The sequence below is a fragment of the Protopterus annectens genome, chromosome 10.part0, assembly GCF_019279795.1.
Source record: "Protopterus annectens isolate FY-2018-M chromosome 10.part0, PAN1.0, whole genome shotgun sequence".
NCBI lineage: Eukaryota > Metazoa > Chordata > Ceratodontiformes > Protopteridae > Protopterus > Protopterus annectens.
In genome coordinates, this window is record NC_056744.1 from 57,786,454 (window position 1) to 57,800,500 (window position 14,047).

Consider the following 14,047-nt stretch of genomic DNA (forward strand, 5'->3'; position numbering starts at 1 on the left):
GACCCCCACGTAGAGCTCCTACTCCTGCTTGGGATCTCAATTTTGTGTTGGAGAAACTTACTCTACAACCTTTTGAGCCTGCGGCTACTGCTGAATTGAAATACTTGTCATGGAAGACTGCTTTTTTGTTGGCCATTACTTCTGCAAGAAGGGTTTCTGAATTGCAGGCCCTTATGGCGGTAGAGCCTGTTTTGATTTTCCATAAGGATAGGGTATCATTACGTACTAATCCTTCCTTTATGCCTAAGGTGGTTTCTAGTGTGGCTTTAAACCAAACTATTCATTTGCCTACTTTCTATGCAGATCCCCAAAATAAGGGGGAAAAGATTTTGCACACTTTAGATGTACACAGGCAGTTGCGTTATTATTTAAGCAGGACTAAGGATTTTAGGCAGTCTCAGCAGTTGTTTGTTTCTTTTGCTTTGAGTCCTCAGGGCAAGCCTGTGTCAAAACAAACTATTTCTAAGTGGATTGGGTTTTGCATTGCATTTTGTTATTCCCATCATGGCAAGGAGATTCCAGCTGGGATTAGGCCTCATTCCACTAGGGCTACTGCCACTTCAACAGCATTTCTAAGGGGGGTGGCAACTAAGGATATTTTGGAGGCAGCTACTTGGAGTTCAGTGCATACTTTCTCTAAGCATTATCACCTTCCTCTCTACTCTAAATCTAGGGCTGGTTTTGCCACAGCTATTTTGCAAGGCATGTTAACAGCTCCTGCTTCCTTATGATTTGCCAGCCTCCCTTACCTCTGCTTTGGGATTCTACCCAATGGTTAGGACTGCAGCAATGTGGAATGAAGAACATAGTACAGTTTTGTACCTACCATAAATGTAGATGTTCGAGGATCCACATTGCTGCAGTCCAATTCCTCCCTCCTTCCCTCTGTGTTTAGGGGTGGTTGTGTAGGTGAGGTTATACTCTTGTACTTTTGTATATATTGTACATATTTTTGGTGCAGGAATGTTTGGTGTTTTTGGTTTTGGCCTTGTCTTTTTAGGGTCTTCTGACATCTGGGGCAAGAAAAGACTGAGGATATGACGTCGGTCATGCGCATTAGTACCCTGACGTACTGACGTCAGTCTAATGCGCCTTGACCGGCAGCCATATACTTTGGTATTCGGGCCGACTGGGACAGCGGACTACCCAATGGTTAGGACTGCAGCAATGTGGATCCTCGAACATCTACATTTATGGTAGGTACAAAACTGTACTTTTTCAAAGTTGTAGTTCGACACCTCTTCCATTTCTTATATTTTTTTGTCTCTCACCTTATTCAGGTTTCTTGTTCTTATGGAAATATACCCCCCAGATGCTGCGTGCCAATATCCTGATGTTAAACATTTTTTTTTTACTTTTTGCACTCAAACAATTTCTCTTTCAAAACTTTCCACATTCCATCTGCAGTTTTTCCACTGAACACCTCACTCCAGTTAGTTTTATATAGTAACTGTTTTGCTTCCCTATAATCTGTAATTAACCTTCTGTGCATTGGCTTAGATTTCAGTTTGGCAGAATTGTCTAGCAACAAATTAACCTTAATAACCCCATGATCACTGCACATCAAAACTTGACTTGAAGTTACAGTAATTTCTTTGGGAACACAAACAATATCTAGTATATTCCATTCCCTGGTAGTTTTTTTTTTTTACAATCTGAAGCATTTGTTCCTGAATATACTCTGTGAATAATTTCTTTGCTAACATTGTTGAAGCAATATTATTGCAGTCTGTTTCTGGTAAATTTAAGTCCCCAGCTAATATTATTTTTCTGTTTTGTGTTAAGGATATGGAAGTTGTGCACTTGTGCTGCATCCTTTCATCCTGGTCCATCTGATATGACTTCTCCGGGTCTCCCCCTTCCAAACTGCCATTTCCATACAGCTTGAAAAGTGTCCTGAAACTCTTCTTCCTTATCTCCTATCCCTGTCCAAAGCATTAATACTCTGCAGTTGGCAGCAAACTTGATCTGTGGTGGATTGTGCTACAGAGGAATTGTAAGAGAGAGAACTTTTAAAGAAATACTCTTCAAAAAATGAAGCATGTAGAGAGAGAGAATACTCTGAAAGGGATAAAAGAAGCCAGTGCAGTTGTATGTACATAAAATGAAACGGAAATTAGTGAAAAGTTCAACTAAGTCACATTATCATGATGAGTGATAGATTCATAGGTAGTTATTAGGCATGCAGTCCATGAGATCATTAAAGAACCTCACTCAGATTCCCAGTTGCTCCAAAGCACTGTCTGGTTATGTGACTTGCCCAGGATCACACATTAGGCAAATGAAGGCTGAGTGAATCAAACTGTGTATCATGGGAAATAGCACATTAACAGTTAATAGCCTGAATCTTCTGAGCCAATTGCCAGATGGGATGTGATGTAAAGGAAGCCATGAATGTTTTTCTGAGTGAGACCTTTGTTCCTTTGGCTGTTGTGTTTGGGTTTGTTCCCCAGCACCACAAACTGATGTACACTATTACAAGTGCTCTTTAGCTCCTAATTGTCTCGTTGCAGGGTTACTAGAGAATTAGTAACACACAGGTTGCCTGCTGAAATTTCTGAAATGGTGGTGAATGTGATGTCTGATGTGAGAACATTAAAGACTGAGGGAGGAAAAGTTCTCACCCTAGTGTAAATCCCCAGTTGTCCAGTGTGAACCTATGACTCTTACTGTAATAATTCTTTAATTTTTGCTGCTCCTTTGCTGGCATATGTTGACTGGTGTGGGAAGGACTGATGAAGACTAAGCACCACCAGTAGTGTCAGAAGTCTTGTACAGGGAGTTTACATTTTTTTAGAAACCTTAATCCTTTGATGCAAAATCCTTGGATGTCCAGAGGCTAACCGTTGGCATCTTAGACATCTGTTTAGTATCATGAAATTTCAAAACAGGAGTACAAATTTGCTTAGGAGTGTTTTTACTTTGTATAACTCAAGGGGTAGCAACACCTTCAAAGCATTCCACCCCAGGGATTTCTAAAATGTGGAAAAAATCCATCTCCTTATGGTTCTTAGGAAGTTGTGGATTCTGTAGCTTATAATGGTCAGATGTGGTCACCTCTTTGTCATGATACTGACTTTGAAGATGAAGTTATGGCTCCTTAAATGATGTGTCTTTCAGAGATGGTTTACTTTTAATTAATGAATGTTATAGCTGGTGGGATCTGAAGGTTTCTCCTCCCTTTAAAAATAAAAAGAAAGTGTGCTGAGATGTTGCAGCTTGATATATGCAAACCTATAATAGTATAACCTCTAAATTCAGCTGTGAAGATCTTTGTTTCTCTGCCCCAAGAGCCTGATTGCCAGCCACTTGCTCTACAGAAACTATATTTTTACAGGTTTCAAGAGCAGTTCAAGTCCATGTACAAAAAGTCCTGTGTCCAACCGTACTGTGATTGACCTAGTTGTTGTTAAGGAATCTGAAAAGAGTTATTCAGTCAGAATTCTTCCAAGTGACAGCATAACTTCCCCTGATAGTTAAAGCTATTGTCCCACATGGTGCTACATCAGGAAAATATTTTGAAGCAAAGTGACCTCACTCAAGACATTGCTATTGTATTTGTATTCATGCACAGTCATATAAATTGGTTCACATTTGTGTTTGACACAACACTGAAGCAGCATTAGTCTGATCTGTTTGTTCTGTAGCCGTTTACTTCCCTGCAGAGGCAAATGCTAATCTTGTGCCAGTGCAGTAACTAATGTAAACACCCTAGGGATTCCTTTGTAAATCACTATTGTAGTGCATCTCTTTCACCTGCCACTGTTGTGAAACCAGTGCCCAGTTGGCAACGTTTTCTGGAAAAGTGCATCTACTAGCCATTTCTAGTACTTGTGGCCTACAGATTTTGAAGGATTCTTCAAATATCAATACCTCAAGAAGGAGTCTTTGGAGTGTGCCCTCCTTCAAAATCCATTTATAAGTTTACTTATTGTAGATTATTAGTTCCTGAAGATTTAAGGCATGGCTGTCTTCCTGAAGATTTAAGGCATGGCTGTCATTCAGTAGTCCACAAAATCACACAACCTGTCAGGCCAAAAAAGAGATTAAGGGATGGCAAAGTGGACTGTTGAGGATAAGGAAGAAATTGATTATTATTGTGTAAGAAGTCATTTCCTGACAAACCTAATCTTACACATCCAGTACAATATATGAAGAAGTGTTTCTCCCCATCTGCTAATGTATTCAGGTTTTTAGCAGTAACAAAAAAACTTTTAAAATAGGCATTTTCTGTATTCTGATGCCAGAACAATGAAGTTTACCTCCTGTGGCTAAAAAAAAGTGAAAAAGATCATTTGTGTTTAATGGTCACAGCATAGCATATATGAAATTGATGGTTAAATAAAGTAAATGGACACACGTCACGCTGTCTCTAAGATGGCATCACCTTAGGATAGCTTTAATATGTTTCTGCCATGGCTGTAATTAAAAGCTTGTAGAGTTTACTATAGTATGCTTAAGTAGTAGCAAAAGGGGAAATGCGTTGTGTGGTACTTAAGTCTTAACTTATTGGACGCGGTGAAGCTGGCATGATCATGGAAATGTGTGTGTGTGTGTGTGTGTGTGTGTGTGTGTATATGTATGTATGTATATGTGTATGTGTATATATATATATATATATATATATATATATATATATATATATCCGATACAAGTGTTGGAATGCTGGTCTCTCTCACAGATTCACCAAAAATAATTGTCTAGGTACATGAGTTACAGCTACTGCAAAACATTAACAAAAGCATATTAGTAGGAATTCTTCAGAAAAGGCATGGACTTCTACAGGTTAAGGAGGGTTGGTTTGGTAGTAATATTGCAGATCCTATGCATATTTTCTCCAGTTCTGGCTTTTGACTACTAACACTTTGCAAAATAAAATGGTGCAGCAAGTTGCTGATGTTCTTCGTGTTTCACTGTTGCAGTCATTACATTTGGGTTATCTGCTTGCAGGTAGCCCTCAGTCGGCCTGGTTAACAAAGTCTTGGGTCCTGCGTCGGTTGCTGTCCCTTTTTCCATGACGTCAGGTAGTCCGGGGTATAAAACATGCAGCTGACGCCATTACATCAGTCTTTCTTGCCGTGCGGTGCCCGAAGCAGTTCACAAGTGCCGGTCGGCTGACTCCTGAAATTTTCATTTTCGAGTTTCAAAACCGAAGTCTTAAACTAAAGCTAAGTACCCCATTGGGGAAACTTTTTCTAGCTCCTTACCGATGTCAGTAAAACTTAATAATTTCATGACTTGTGGAAAGCAATTACCTCATAAAGATTTTCATTTGTACTGTATTCCTTGCCTAGGCCCCGACCACGACGTACCTTGCTGTCGGTTTTGTGCTTTATTTAATCAGAGCACTATCCGTCATCTGTATATTTTTGCCTCTAAATATTTCGGTTCTCTGTTTAATTATCCAGAAATGTCGTCAGTTAGCCATCCGACTACCGAGATTCTGAAAAAACCCAAAGATAGAGAGACAGGCCACCGAGGTCCAAAACTGACGACGATGCTTCTCCTAAGCCAGTCACCAGTTCACCGGTACTCAGTGAGGCGTTTTTGCAGCCCCTGATACCCGGTACTTCTGATTCGCAGGCCTCTACTGAGACCCATTCGGAGTCCGATATGCCGCGAGATGAGTCAACTATGGAACCCGTGGATGTCTCTACCTTGGATGGGTCCGGAGCTGCTGTGCAAGCAACGGCTTCTGAGGGTGTATTCAGGCTTACGGACTTGCATATTAAACCGACACCTCCTTCTCTTGGGCCTGAATCTCGAACTATGCCTAAAAAACTGACGCCCAGGCCACATGCTCAGGCCTCTATGCCTAAAAGCAAATAAGAATGGCTGAAGATCTAATAACTCTAATCAGGGGTAGCCAACCCCCCCTTTCTAAGAGGCCTAGGACTGAAGTGGTTTATGAATCTTCTGACCAGGATTCTGTTTTTTTCTGATTCTTCTGATGATCTGGATTTGCCCTTACCTACTTATGAGGATTCTGATGCAGAGGACTCCATTCCTCTGCTTCCCCTCCAGAGGATTTTTCTTTTGGAGAGACCTTACATACTGTAAGGGAGCATTTCCACTGGGAAAGCCAAGATTTTTCTGATTCAAAAAAGAGGCTTGGGGATTTCTTACTCCTACCTCAGCATAGGCCTTTAGCTGTTCCTCCTGTACTAGACATTGTTGATGATGCCTTTTCGGAATCTAGTTTGGCCCGTGATACCTTGCCTCCTGCTCGCAGAAAACCTGACAAATACTACAGGGTCCCTGAGTCACACAAGTTCCTTTTTAAAAATCCTATTGCGGATCCAGAGACTATTTCACAGGGGCCCAAGGGCATTAAGGCTTCTACTGCTAAAAATCCTACCCCTTCTGATAGAGACTCCAGGGTGCTGGATAGATGGAGTAAGAAGGTTTACACTTCTGCAACCTTGGCCATTAGGGCTTTAAACTGCCAGTTTCATATGTTAAAGTATCAGCAACATGTTATTGGATTGCTTAAACAGAAAATGATGTTGATTCCTGACTCTGTGGAAAATAAAGAATTACAGGATTTAATGCATTCTGCTGAACAAATTGGAAAACATACTTTGCAATGTGGTTTTGCATTAGAGGCCTCTTGCAGGGCCGCTTTTACTGGGTCTGTGCTCAGAAGGCATGCTTGGCTTAAGGAGCAATCTTTGCCTGATCATGTTAAAGCTAAATTGTTGGATGCTTCCTTAAATCAGGACCGCCTGTTTGGCAACAGGGCTGAGGAAGTTCTTAAAATGATGGAAGATGAAGCTAAATCTATGCAAACTGTTAAAGATTTCTTACAAGTTCAACCTCCTAGATTTAGTAGGCCTGGCCCTCTAAGAATTGGTCCTTTCCAGCCCCTTCCAGGTCTTCTCAAGCCAAACCCAGGCACAGCAAAAACCCCAGGTTTCAGTCCCAGGGGACACACAGGACTAAGCAGTGTGGGGGGGGGGGGGGGCATCCACTTCCAAAAAGACTCCCCCCTATGGTAAACTGTCTCAATGACTTCCTTTTAAAATTTCCAAGCACTTATCTTTTAACTGCCCCTTTGGGGGAAAGATTGCTCTTCATGCAAAGAACTGGAAACTCATTACCCAGAACAAATGGGTTTTAAATATAGTGTCCCAGGGATATAGATTTCACTTCCACACATTGCCAACACACAGCGGGTGGGCGAACCTGCCCCCAAATCAGTGAACAGAGGCCCAAAAACAAGTACTTTCTCTCTTAAGCATGGGGGCTATTCGACTGGTACCAGAAGAGGAAAAGGGACAAGGATTCTACGCAATACTTTTCCTGGTACCCAGAAAAGACAGTTCATGGTGTCCTATCCTGGACCTGTCTACTCTAAACACCTTTTTGGAGATTCCAAAATTCAAGATGCTGACTCTTCAGCAATTACCTCCTATGCTAGGCAAAGATGCCTGGTTGGCAACACTAGATTTAAAAGAAGCATACCTGCACATCTCAATCAGGGAATCTTACAGAAGATACCTACGCTTCAAAGCAGGCTACACACACTATCAGTTCTCTGCACTGCCCTTTGGCTTATTTACTGTGCCCAGGGTATTCACAAAGTGCCTAGCTCCAGTTATTGCATTTTGCAGGCAAAGAAATGTTCAAATATAGCCATACCTGGACGATTATCTAATTCAGGCAGAAAGCCAGGACATACTTTTGAATCATCTGGCCTTTGTACAAAAGGTTCTAACTTGTCTGGGGTACACCATAAATGAAAAGAAATCACACCTGGTACCCTGTCAACAAATAAATTATATTCATGGGAGCAAGCTTGAATACAGCTTCCCAGATGGCCTATCTCACGCCAGGGAAACAAATTCATTTGACAACCTACTTCAAACAAGTGGCCACAAAAACCCTGCTATCTGCAAGACAAATACTGCAAGCCTTGGGGTTCATGGCCTCTGGCATTCTTCTAATTCCATATGCAAGACTGATTATGAGGAAACTACAGTGGTATCTAAAAAGCCTATGGTGTCAACATTCTCAGGATCTAGAAGCAATGATTCCTATCATACCTTGCCTACGCCTAGAGTTCCTTTGGTGGGCAGAGGCCTGCCACCAAAACAAGGGACTACCTTTCACACCACCCCCTGACGCCCAAACCCTAACATACGCATCAGACTATGCATGGGGGGCTCACCTGACAAGGAGGTGCATTCAGGGCAATTGGAACCCAAGTCAAATGCACCTGCATATCAATCAAAAAGAAATGTTAGCTGTACAGAATGCTCTAACAGCCTTCAAGGACCACATTCTTCCAGGACATCTAATGGTAAAGATGGACAACACCACTGTTATGTGGTACATAAACAAGCAGGGGGGGGTACACATTCTTACCCCCTCTGCAGACTAGCCATGGCATTGTGGAACACAACTTTGAGCTACCAAGTGCACCTACAAGTTCAATTCCTGCCAGGAAAGTTAAATACACTGGCAGACGGACTAAGCAGAAACCTCATGGACCCACACGAGTGGAAACTGGAACCAAGGATTTTCAACATGTTGACAAGCAAATGGGGGAGCCCAGATATAGACCTGTTTGCCTCTTCCCAGAACTACCAGTTGGACAAATTTTGCACAAGGCCTCCCCACAAACAAGCCTGGAAGGTGGATGCTCTGTCCTTCAGCTGGAAAAACCTAGTGGTCTATGCCTTCCCCCCTCTGCCTGTCCTCTCCAAACAGGACAAACCAAGGATGATTTTGATTGCTCCAGACTGACCACACCAACACTGGTACCCCCTTCTGCGCAGTGTGTCACGGTTATCCCCATGGCACCTGCCTCAGACTCCTTCCATGTTGTCTCAGCGGGAGAACCAAATTCTGCACCCTCAGCTTCTAACACTGAATATTGCAGCCTCGCTTATTACATAATCTCTCCTTTACCATCCCTCAGTAAACCTGTGATGGATATCATTTTAGAGGCAAGGAGGCCTAGCACTAGAAAATCCTATGCTGAAAAATGGAAAAGATTCTGTGCCTGGAACCAATCTCAAGGAATGAGCACAGCAACGCCCAGTTTACCTCAGATTTTACAATACTTAACTGAGATGCTTCACAAGGTCCTGTCTTTTTCCTCCATTAAAATCCACACCTCAGCCATTTCAGCTCATTATAACACAGAAACCCCCTTCTCTCACCCACTGCTCAATCAGTTCCTCAGAGGGGCCAAAAATTTAAGAGCACCCAGGAGAGCTCCATCCCCAGCCTGGGACTTTAACTTTGTTTTGGAGAAACTCACTCTACCTCCTTTCGAGCCAGCTGCCACTGCAGGCTTAAAATTTCTTTCTTGGAAAACAGCTTTCCTTTTTGCAATCACTTCAGCTAGAAGGGCATCTGAATTACAGGCCCCTATGGCAGTGGAGCCTTTCATCATCTTTCATGCAGACAGGGTGTCCCACAGAACCAGACCATCCTTCATACCCAAGGTGGTATCCAGTGTGGCTGTTAATCAGTCCATTCATTTGCCAGCCTTCTTTCCCAATCCACATAAAGGGGAATGGATATTGCATTCCTTAGATGTGCACAGACAACTCAAATTCTACTTGGACAGGACTAAACCTCAAAGGAAATCTGAACAACTGCTGGTAGCATTTGCTGCAGGGGCAGAGAGGAAGGCTGTTTCAAAGCAAACCATTTCTAAATGGATAGGCCGTTGCATTCATTTCTGCTATAAGCACCATGGAAATCCTATCCCCCAGGGGATCAGACCTCACTCCATAAGGGCTGCCATCTACCTCTACAGCCTTTCTCAGAGGCGTCCCTACCAGGGACATCCTAGAAGCTGCTACCTGGAGTTCTGTACATACTTTCACCAAGCATTACCATTTGCCAATTTTCTCTAAATCCAGAGCTGGCTTTGCCACTGCTAGCTTGCAGGGCCTTATAGCTGGTCCTAATGCTATCGAAATTCCTCCTCCCAACCACAGCTTTGGGAATCTACCCAAATGTAATGACTGCAACAGTGAAACATGAAGAACATAGTGCAGTTGTGTACACTTAGCATAAATGTAGATGTTTGAATATTGTTGCAGTCCTGGTTACCCTCCCTCCAGCCCCCCAACTTCTTTTGGCTATACTTCTACTTTCCTTTACTATGCTTAAAAGCCTTTTTGGTGTATTTGCTTTTTTTTGTTGGAGGTATATCATTGTACTTTTATATTTAATTGCTCCCCATTAGGGGGGCACCTGACATCTGGGGCAAGAAAAACTGATGTAATGGCGTTGGCTGCATGCTTTATACCCCTGACGACCTGACGTCATGGAAGAATGGACGGCAACCGACGCAGGACCCAAAATTTTGTTAATCAGGTTGACTGAGGGCTACATGCAAGCAGATAACCCAAATGTAATGACTGCAACAGTGAATACACACGGACATCTACATTTATGGTAAGTGTAGACAACTGTACTTTTCATAGCAACCAACACCATTCCACTAAACTGACAAGTTTGGATTTCCCATTAAAATGAATATGAGGGAACTTTCATTGGGTCCTATGAAAATTCAAGAAGAGAGAATAATAAATCTCTTTACAGTGTCTTCAAAAGAAGACAGACTTTTATATGCCACAATTAAGTCCTGGTCAGATTTTGACATGATGAAGATGACACTTCACTATCTTAAGGTCTCCTTGAGAAGAAGATATATTTGGTAGGACTATAACCTACAAGCTTTTTTTTTTTCATGGCCACCAAGAGATCCTTTTTCATAAAAAGGAGAAATTTGGAGATGGGGTTAAAATAGAGCAAATGGTCTATATCATAGTATTTTAAGGATCTTATGGTGACCAGCTGCCAACAGCAGGATGCAGAAGCTCTTGATTTTAAGATAATATATTGATTACTCAAAAATTCTATAGATCTATTTTGTAACTTCAAAATAGACTCTTCAATTTTTTTGTCCTACTCCTTTAGTTGAGAAGAATTGTTCCATTACTTCTAGATGGACATAAACCTTTACATCAGTACGTTAACTGTCGCAGTACAGAGCAACATAAAAGTAAAATCAGTTTCCCTTCTGCATAAAATGGCAACGAACAACTAAAATTTTCAAGAGTGGCTTTTCCTGATCTTATTTTCCACGTTTTTGTAAATGGCACCAGTACAGTATATTCATTTTTTTCTCCAAATAGGATTTCATATAGTTCTTTTTATTTTCATCAGATATTTCAGAGTTGAATCAAATAATTTTTTACCTTTTGATAGGGTTACTGCATAGGGCGTCCATAGTTCGTGTTCCAATATTAGACCAATAAACTGTCTTTTCACAAGACTGTTGCAGATACTGGAAACCTTTAGTGTTTTCCAAAGAGTGGAGACAAAAGATAAAGTAAGAAGACCCAACTGTGCATAGATAAGATAAATGTTCATATGTTAAACTAAGTGTGTGATGCAAGTGGATGCATCATTCAAGTTCCCCAAATTTTGAGTGGCCACAGTGTACTATCTCCATATCAATGGCTAACTAGAATGGTATTCTTGTATTACTAAGCCTTGGGAATTACTGCTTTGCAAAATCCTATGGCCATCCCGAGTACCAAAGTCCTTCACCATCCCCTCTGTCAGCAGATGTGCTTTCTATTTGACATCAAGATGGTGGTAGTAGAAAGGGCTGGCAACCAGCACCACCTTTAGTTCTTTCTTGTCTTGTCAGTCTGATGCAGAACATATATTTTTATACTGTTATGGCAAAAATGGTAACTGTTGCATTTGGCATTTTCACATTCAGCTTTCAGGGGGGGTCATAATTTCCAAGTTCAGCACTTTATTCTTATACTGTGCTGCAGAATTCTTGAAGGGTTTGGTGTACTTCAGCAGAGAAGGGTTGATGCAGATGTACAACTACTGTGAGAGATGCATTTGCACAGAAATATGCTTCTGCTAAATTTGATTGTGTGTATTATCTCAAATTTCTATTGAATTCCAAAAACCAAGAGCTATACCATACTGATGTACATTACATTGTTATGCCTGCATTGTCTACTGAAGAAAAACAATGCCACATTTAATTGATGTTTGCTGTTTTTAAACTGCTGCACTGACTGCAGTACTTCATTTAATCCACTTTTTTTAATTTCAGCTCTTAAACCAATAGTTAAAATTGGCAGGGATTTAAGCTGCACATGAAACAAACCAACTATTGTACAATACTGTTTACTTTGATAATGTTGTGTTCATTTTCTTTCTCTTTTTTTTTTTTTCCTTACTGTACATTTCAGACTTAAGACAAGAATTAGCTGTAAGAGAAAGGCAGCAAGATGGAATGAGGAAATCTGCACCAAGCTCCCCAACAATGGACTCTGAAAAATCAGATTCCTCTGTCCAGGCATCTTTGTCTTTACCAGCAACTCCTGTTGGAAAACTAATAGATAATGGGTTCTCTTCACCAAATGGTAATGTAAAATATTTGAATTGTTTTAAGACATATGATTATGTAGGTGTTTTTTTAAGTTGGCATAACACAGGAGGTAGACATTTAGCTGATAATTTCCTCTCTTCAAAGAGGATTCTTTTTGTGTTGATGACATTTAGGTTTCTGCTCACCAGGGTTAGTTGTGAGTTGTTGTTTTTCTTCAGTGTCTCATTTTTTTTGCAGTGTCTCATGCATGGAGATGTTTGACTAAAAGGGTAATTCTGGAGCTACGTTAAGTTCAAATAATATTGAGGCTTTCCTCAAAGCGGCATTAGTGAATGTCATGTTTGGCTCTTCCCACTAGTCTGAAACCGCTGTATTTTTCTCGACTGGACATGCAGTGCAGTGATAGCAGTTTGTGTACCAGCAGGTAGTACTGGTGCCAGTGGCCAGAAGAACTATGCCAAGAGAAGAGGAAATTGTGCTCAGAAAGAAATTCCTAGCAATTAACCCACTGTAGCGGGGGCCTTCTTCCATCTTCAGATAGTAGTAAAAAAAGTTGCCTTTCACTATAAATAGTTACAGGTAGGCATGAATAAATGGACTGCTCTTTTAGTTGAGTGTTCAGAGAAGTCCTGTTCTGCAGAGGTTCGCTATTAGAAGGAATGCGTGGCTAAAAAGTTGTATATATAAAAATGCAACTTGACTGGAAAAGAAAAGAAACTTTTTGTCCGGTACCTCGGCTCCATGCCTTTTTAGACTTCAAAGTTACAGTAACCTTAAAAAAACTGCTTATGTGCATACACTACAAATACAAGGAAAAGCTCCCTGTGGTTTCCTTGTTTCTATCATGAATGCATTTCTTCTGTAATGACTATGAGCAGTCGTATCCTGAATGTTCCCCCCTAATGGAAAAGTACAATCACAAGTAAAATAAATGGATTGTAGCAACAAATAAAAAAGTGTCACATTGTCTCCATCTCTGATAGAACTGAGGGTAAGATTAAAAAATTACAAGGTGAACCGTTTAAAACTAGAAAGAAGAAATTTGAGAGAGAGACTTATCAGATTATAAAAAAGGATGCTGCTTTTGTGCTATAAGGAAGGGAGAAAAACGGGGAGAATTAATTGGTCTTGTCCAGTTAATGGGAAGGGTATATCAATGACCTCTGATTACACTTCAGTGGAGAAGAGGTCACATAATGTAATCAAAGATGCAATAGGAGTATGAGTAGTCCAAGAGGAACACTACAACAACAAAGGAATTTTCAGAGAGGAAAATGGAACTGTTCATCAGAGGGAAGGAATGGTCGGGCAGGACAATGTAAAAGTAACCGATGTATTTTTTGCGAATAAAAAGAGCATGCACTAAATGTACTGAGAAGCTGCTAGTTTAATAAAATTGTTGTTAAAAAGAAATTATCCAATGACTATAGTTAGACAAGCGTTTTTGAAGCCTTTGATAAGGATAGGACAGAGTTACTATCTCATGACAATGAATTAATGAATGTTAAATATAAAAATAAAGATAAAGTAATTTATTTTGTGACTGAGCATACCATATTTTCAGAAGTGATAAAAGTGATGGTTAACAAACGAGGTATTGTAATTGCTTAAAGAATAAAAAAAATGAATGTGAGAATATCTTTAGGAGAAGTAGAAACG

The 14,047-nt window shown here is 40.7% G+C and overlaps 1 protein-coding gene across 2 annotated transcripts in view; it reads left to right on the forward strand.

The window, feature by feature from the left end:
* The window catches only part of NDEL1 (nudE neurodevelopment protein 1 like 1), a 565,699-nt gene that overhangs the window by 316,460 nt on the left and 235,192 nt on the right, over nucleotides 1–14,047 (forward strand). For both annotated transcript variants that reach the window (XM_044085020.1, XM_044085019.1), the window contains exon 6: nucleotides 12,249–12,422. In XM_044085020.1, coding sequence (XP_043940955.1) covers nucleotides 12,249–12,422 — 174 coding nt within the window. The remainder of the gene's footprint in view (nucleotides 1–12,248; nucleotides 12,423–14,047) is intronic.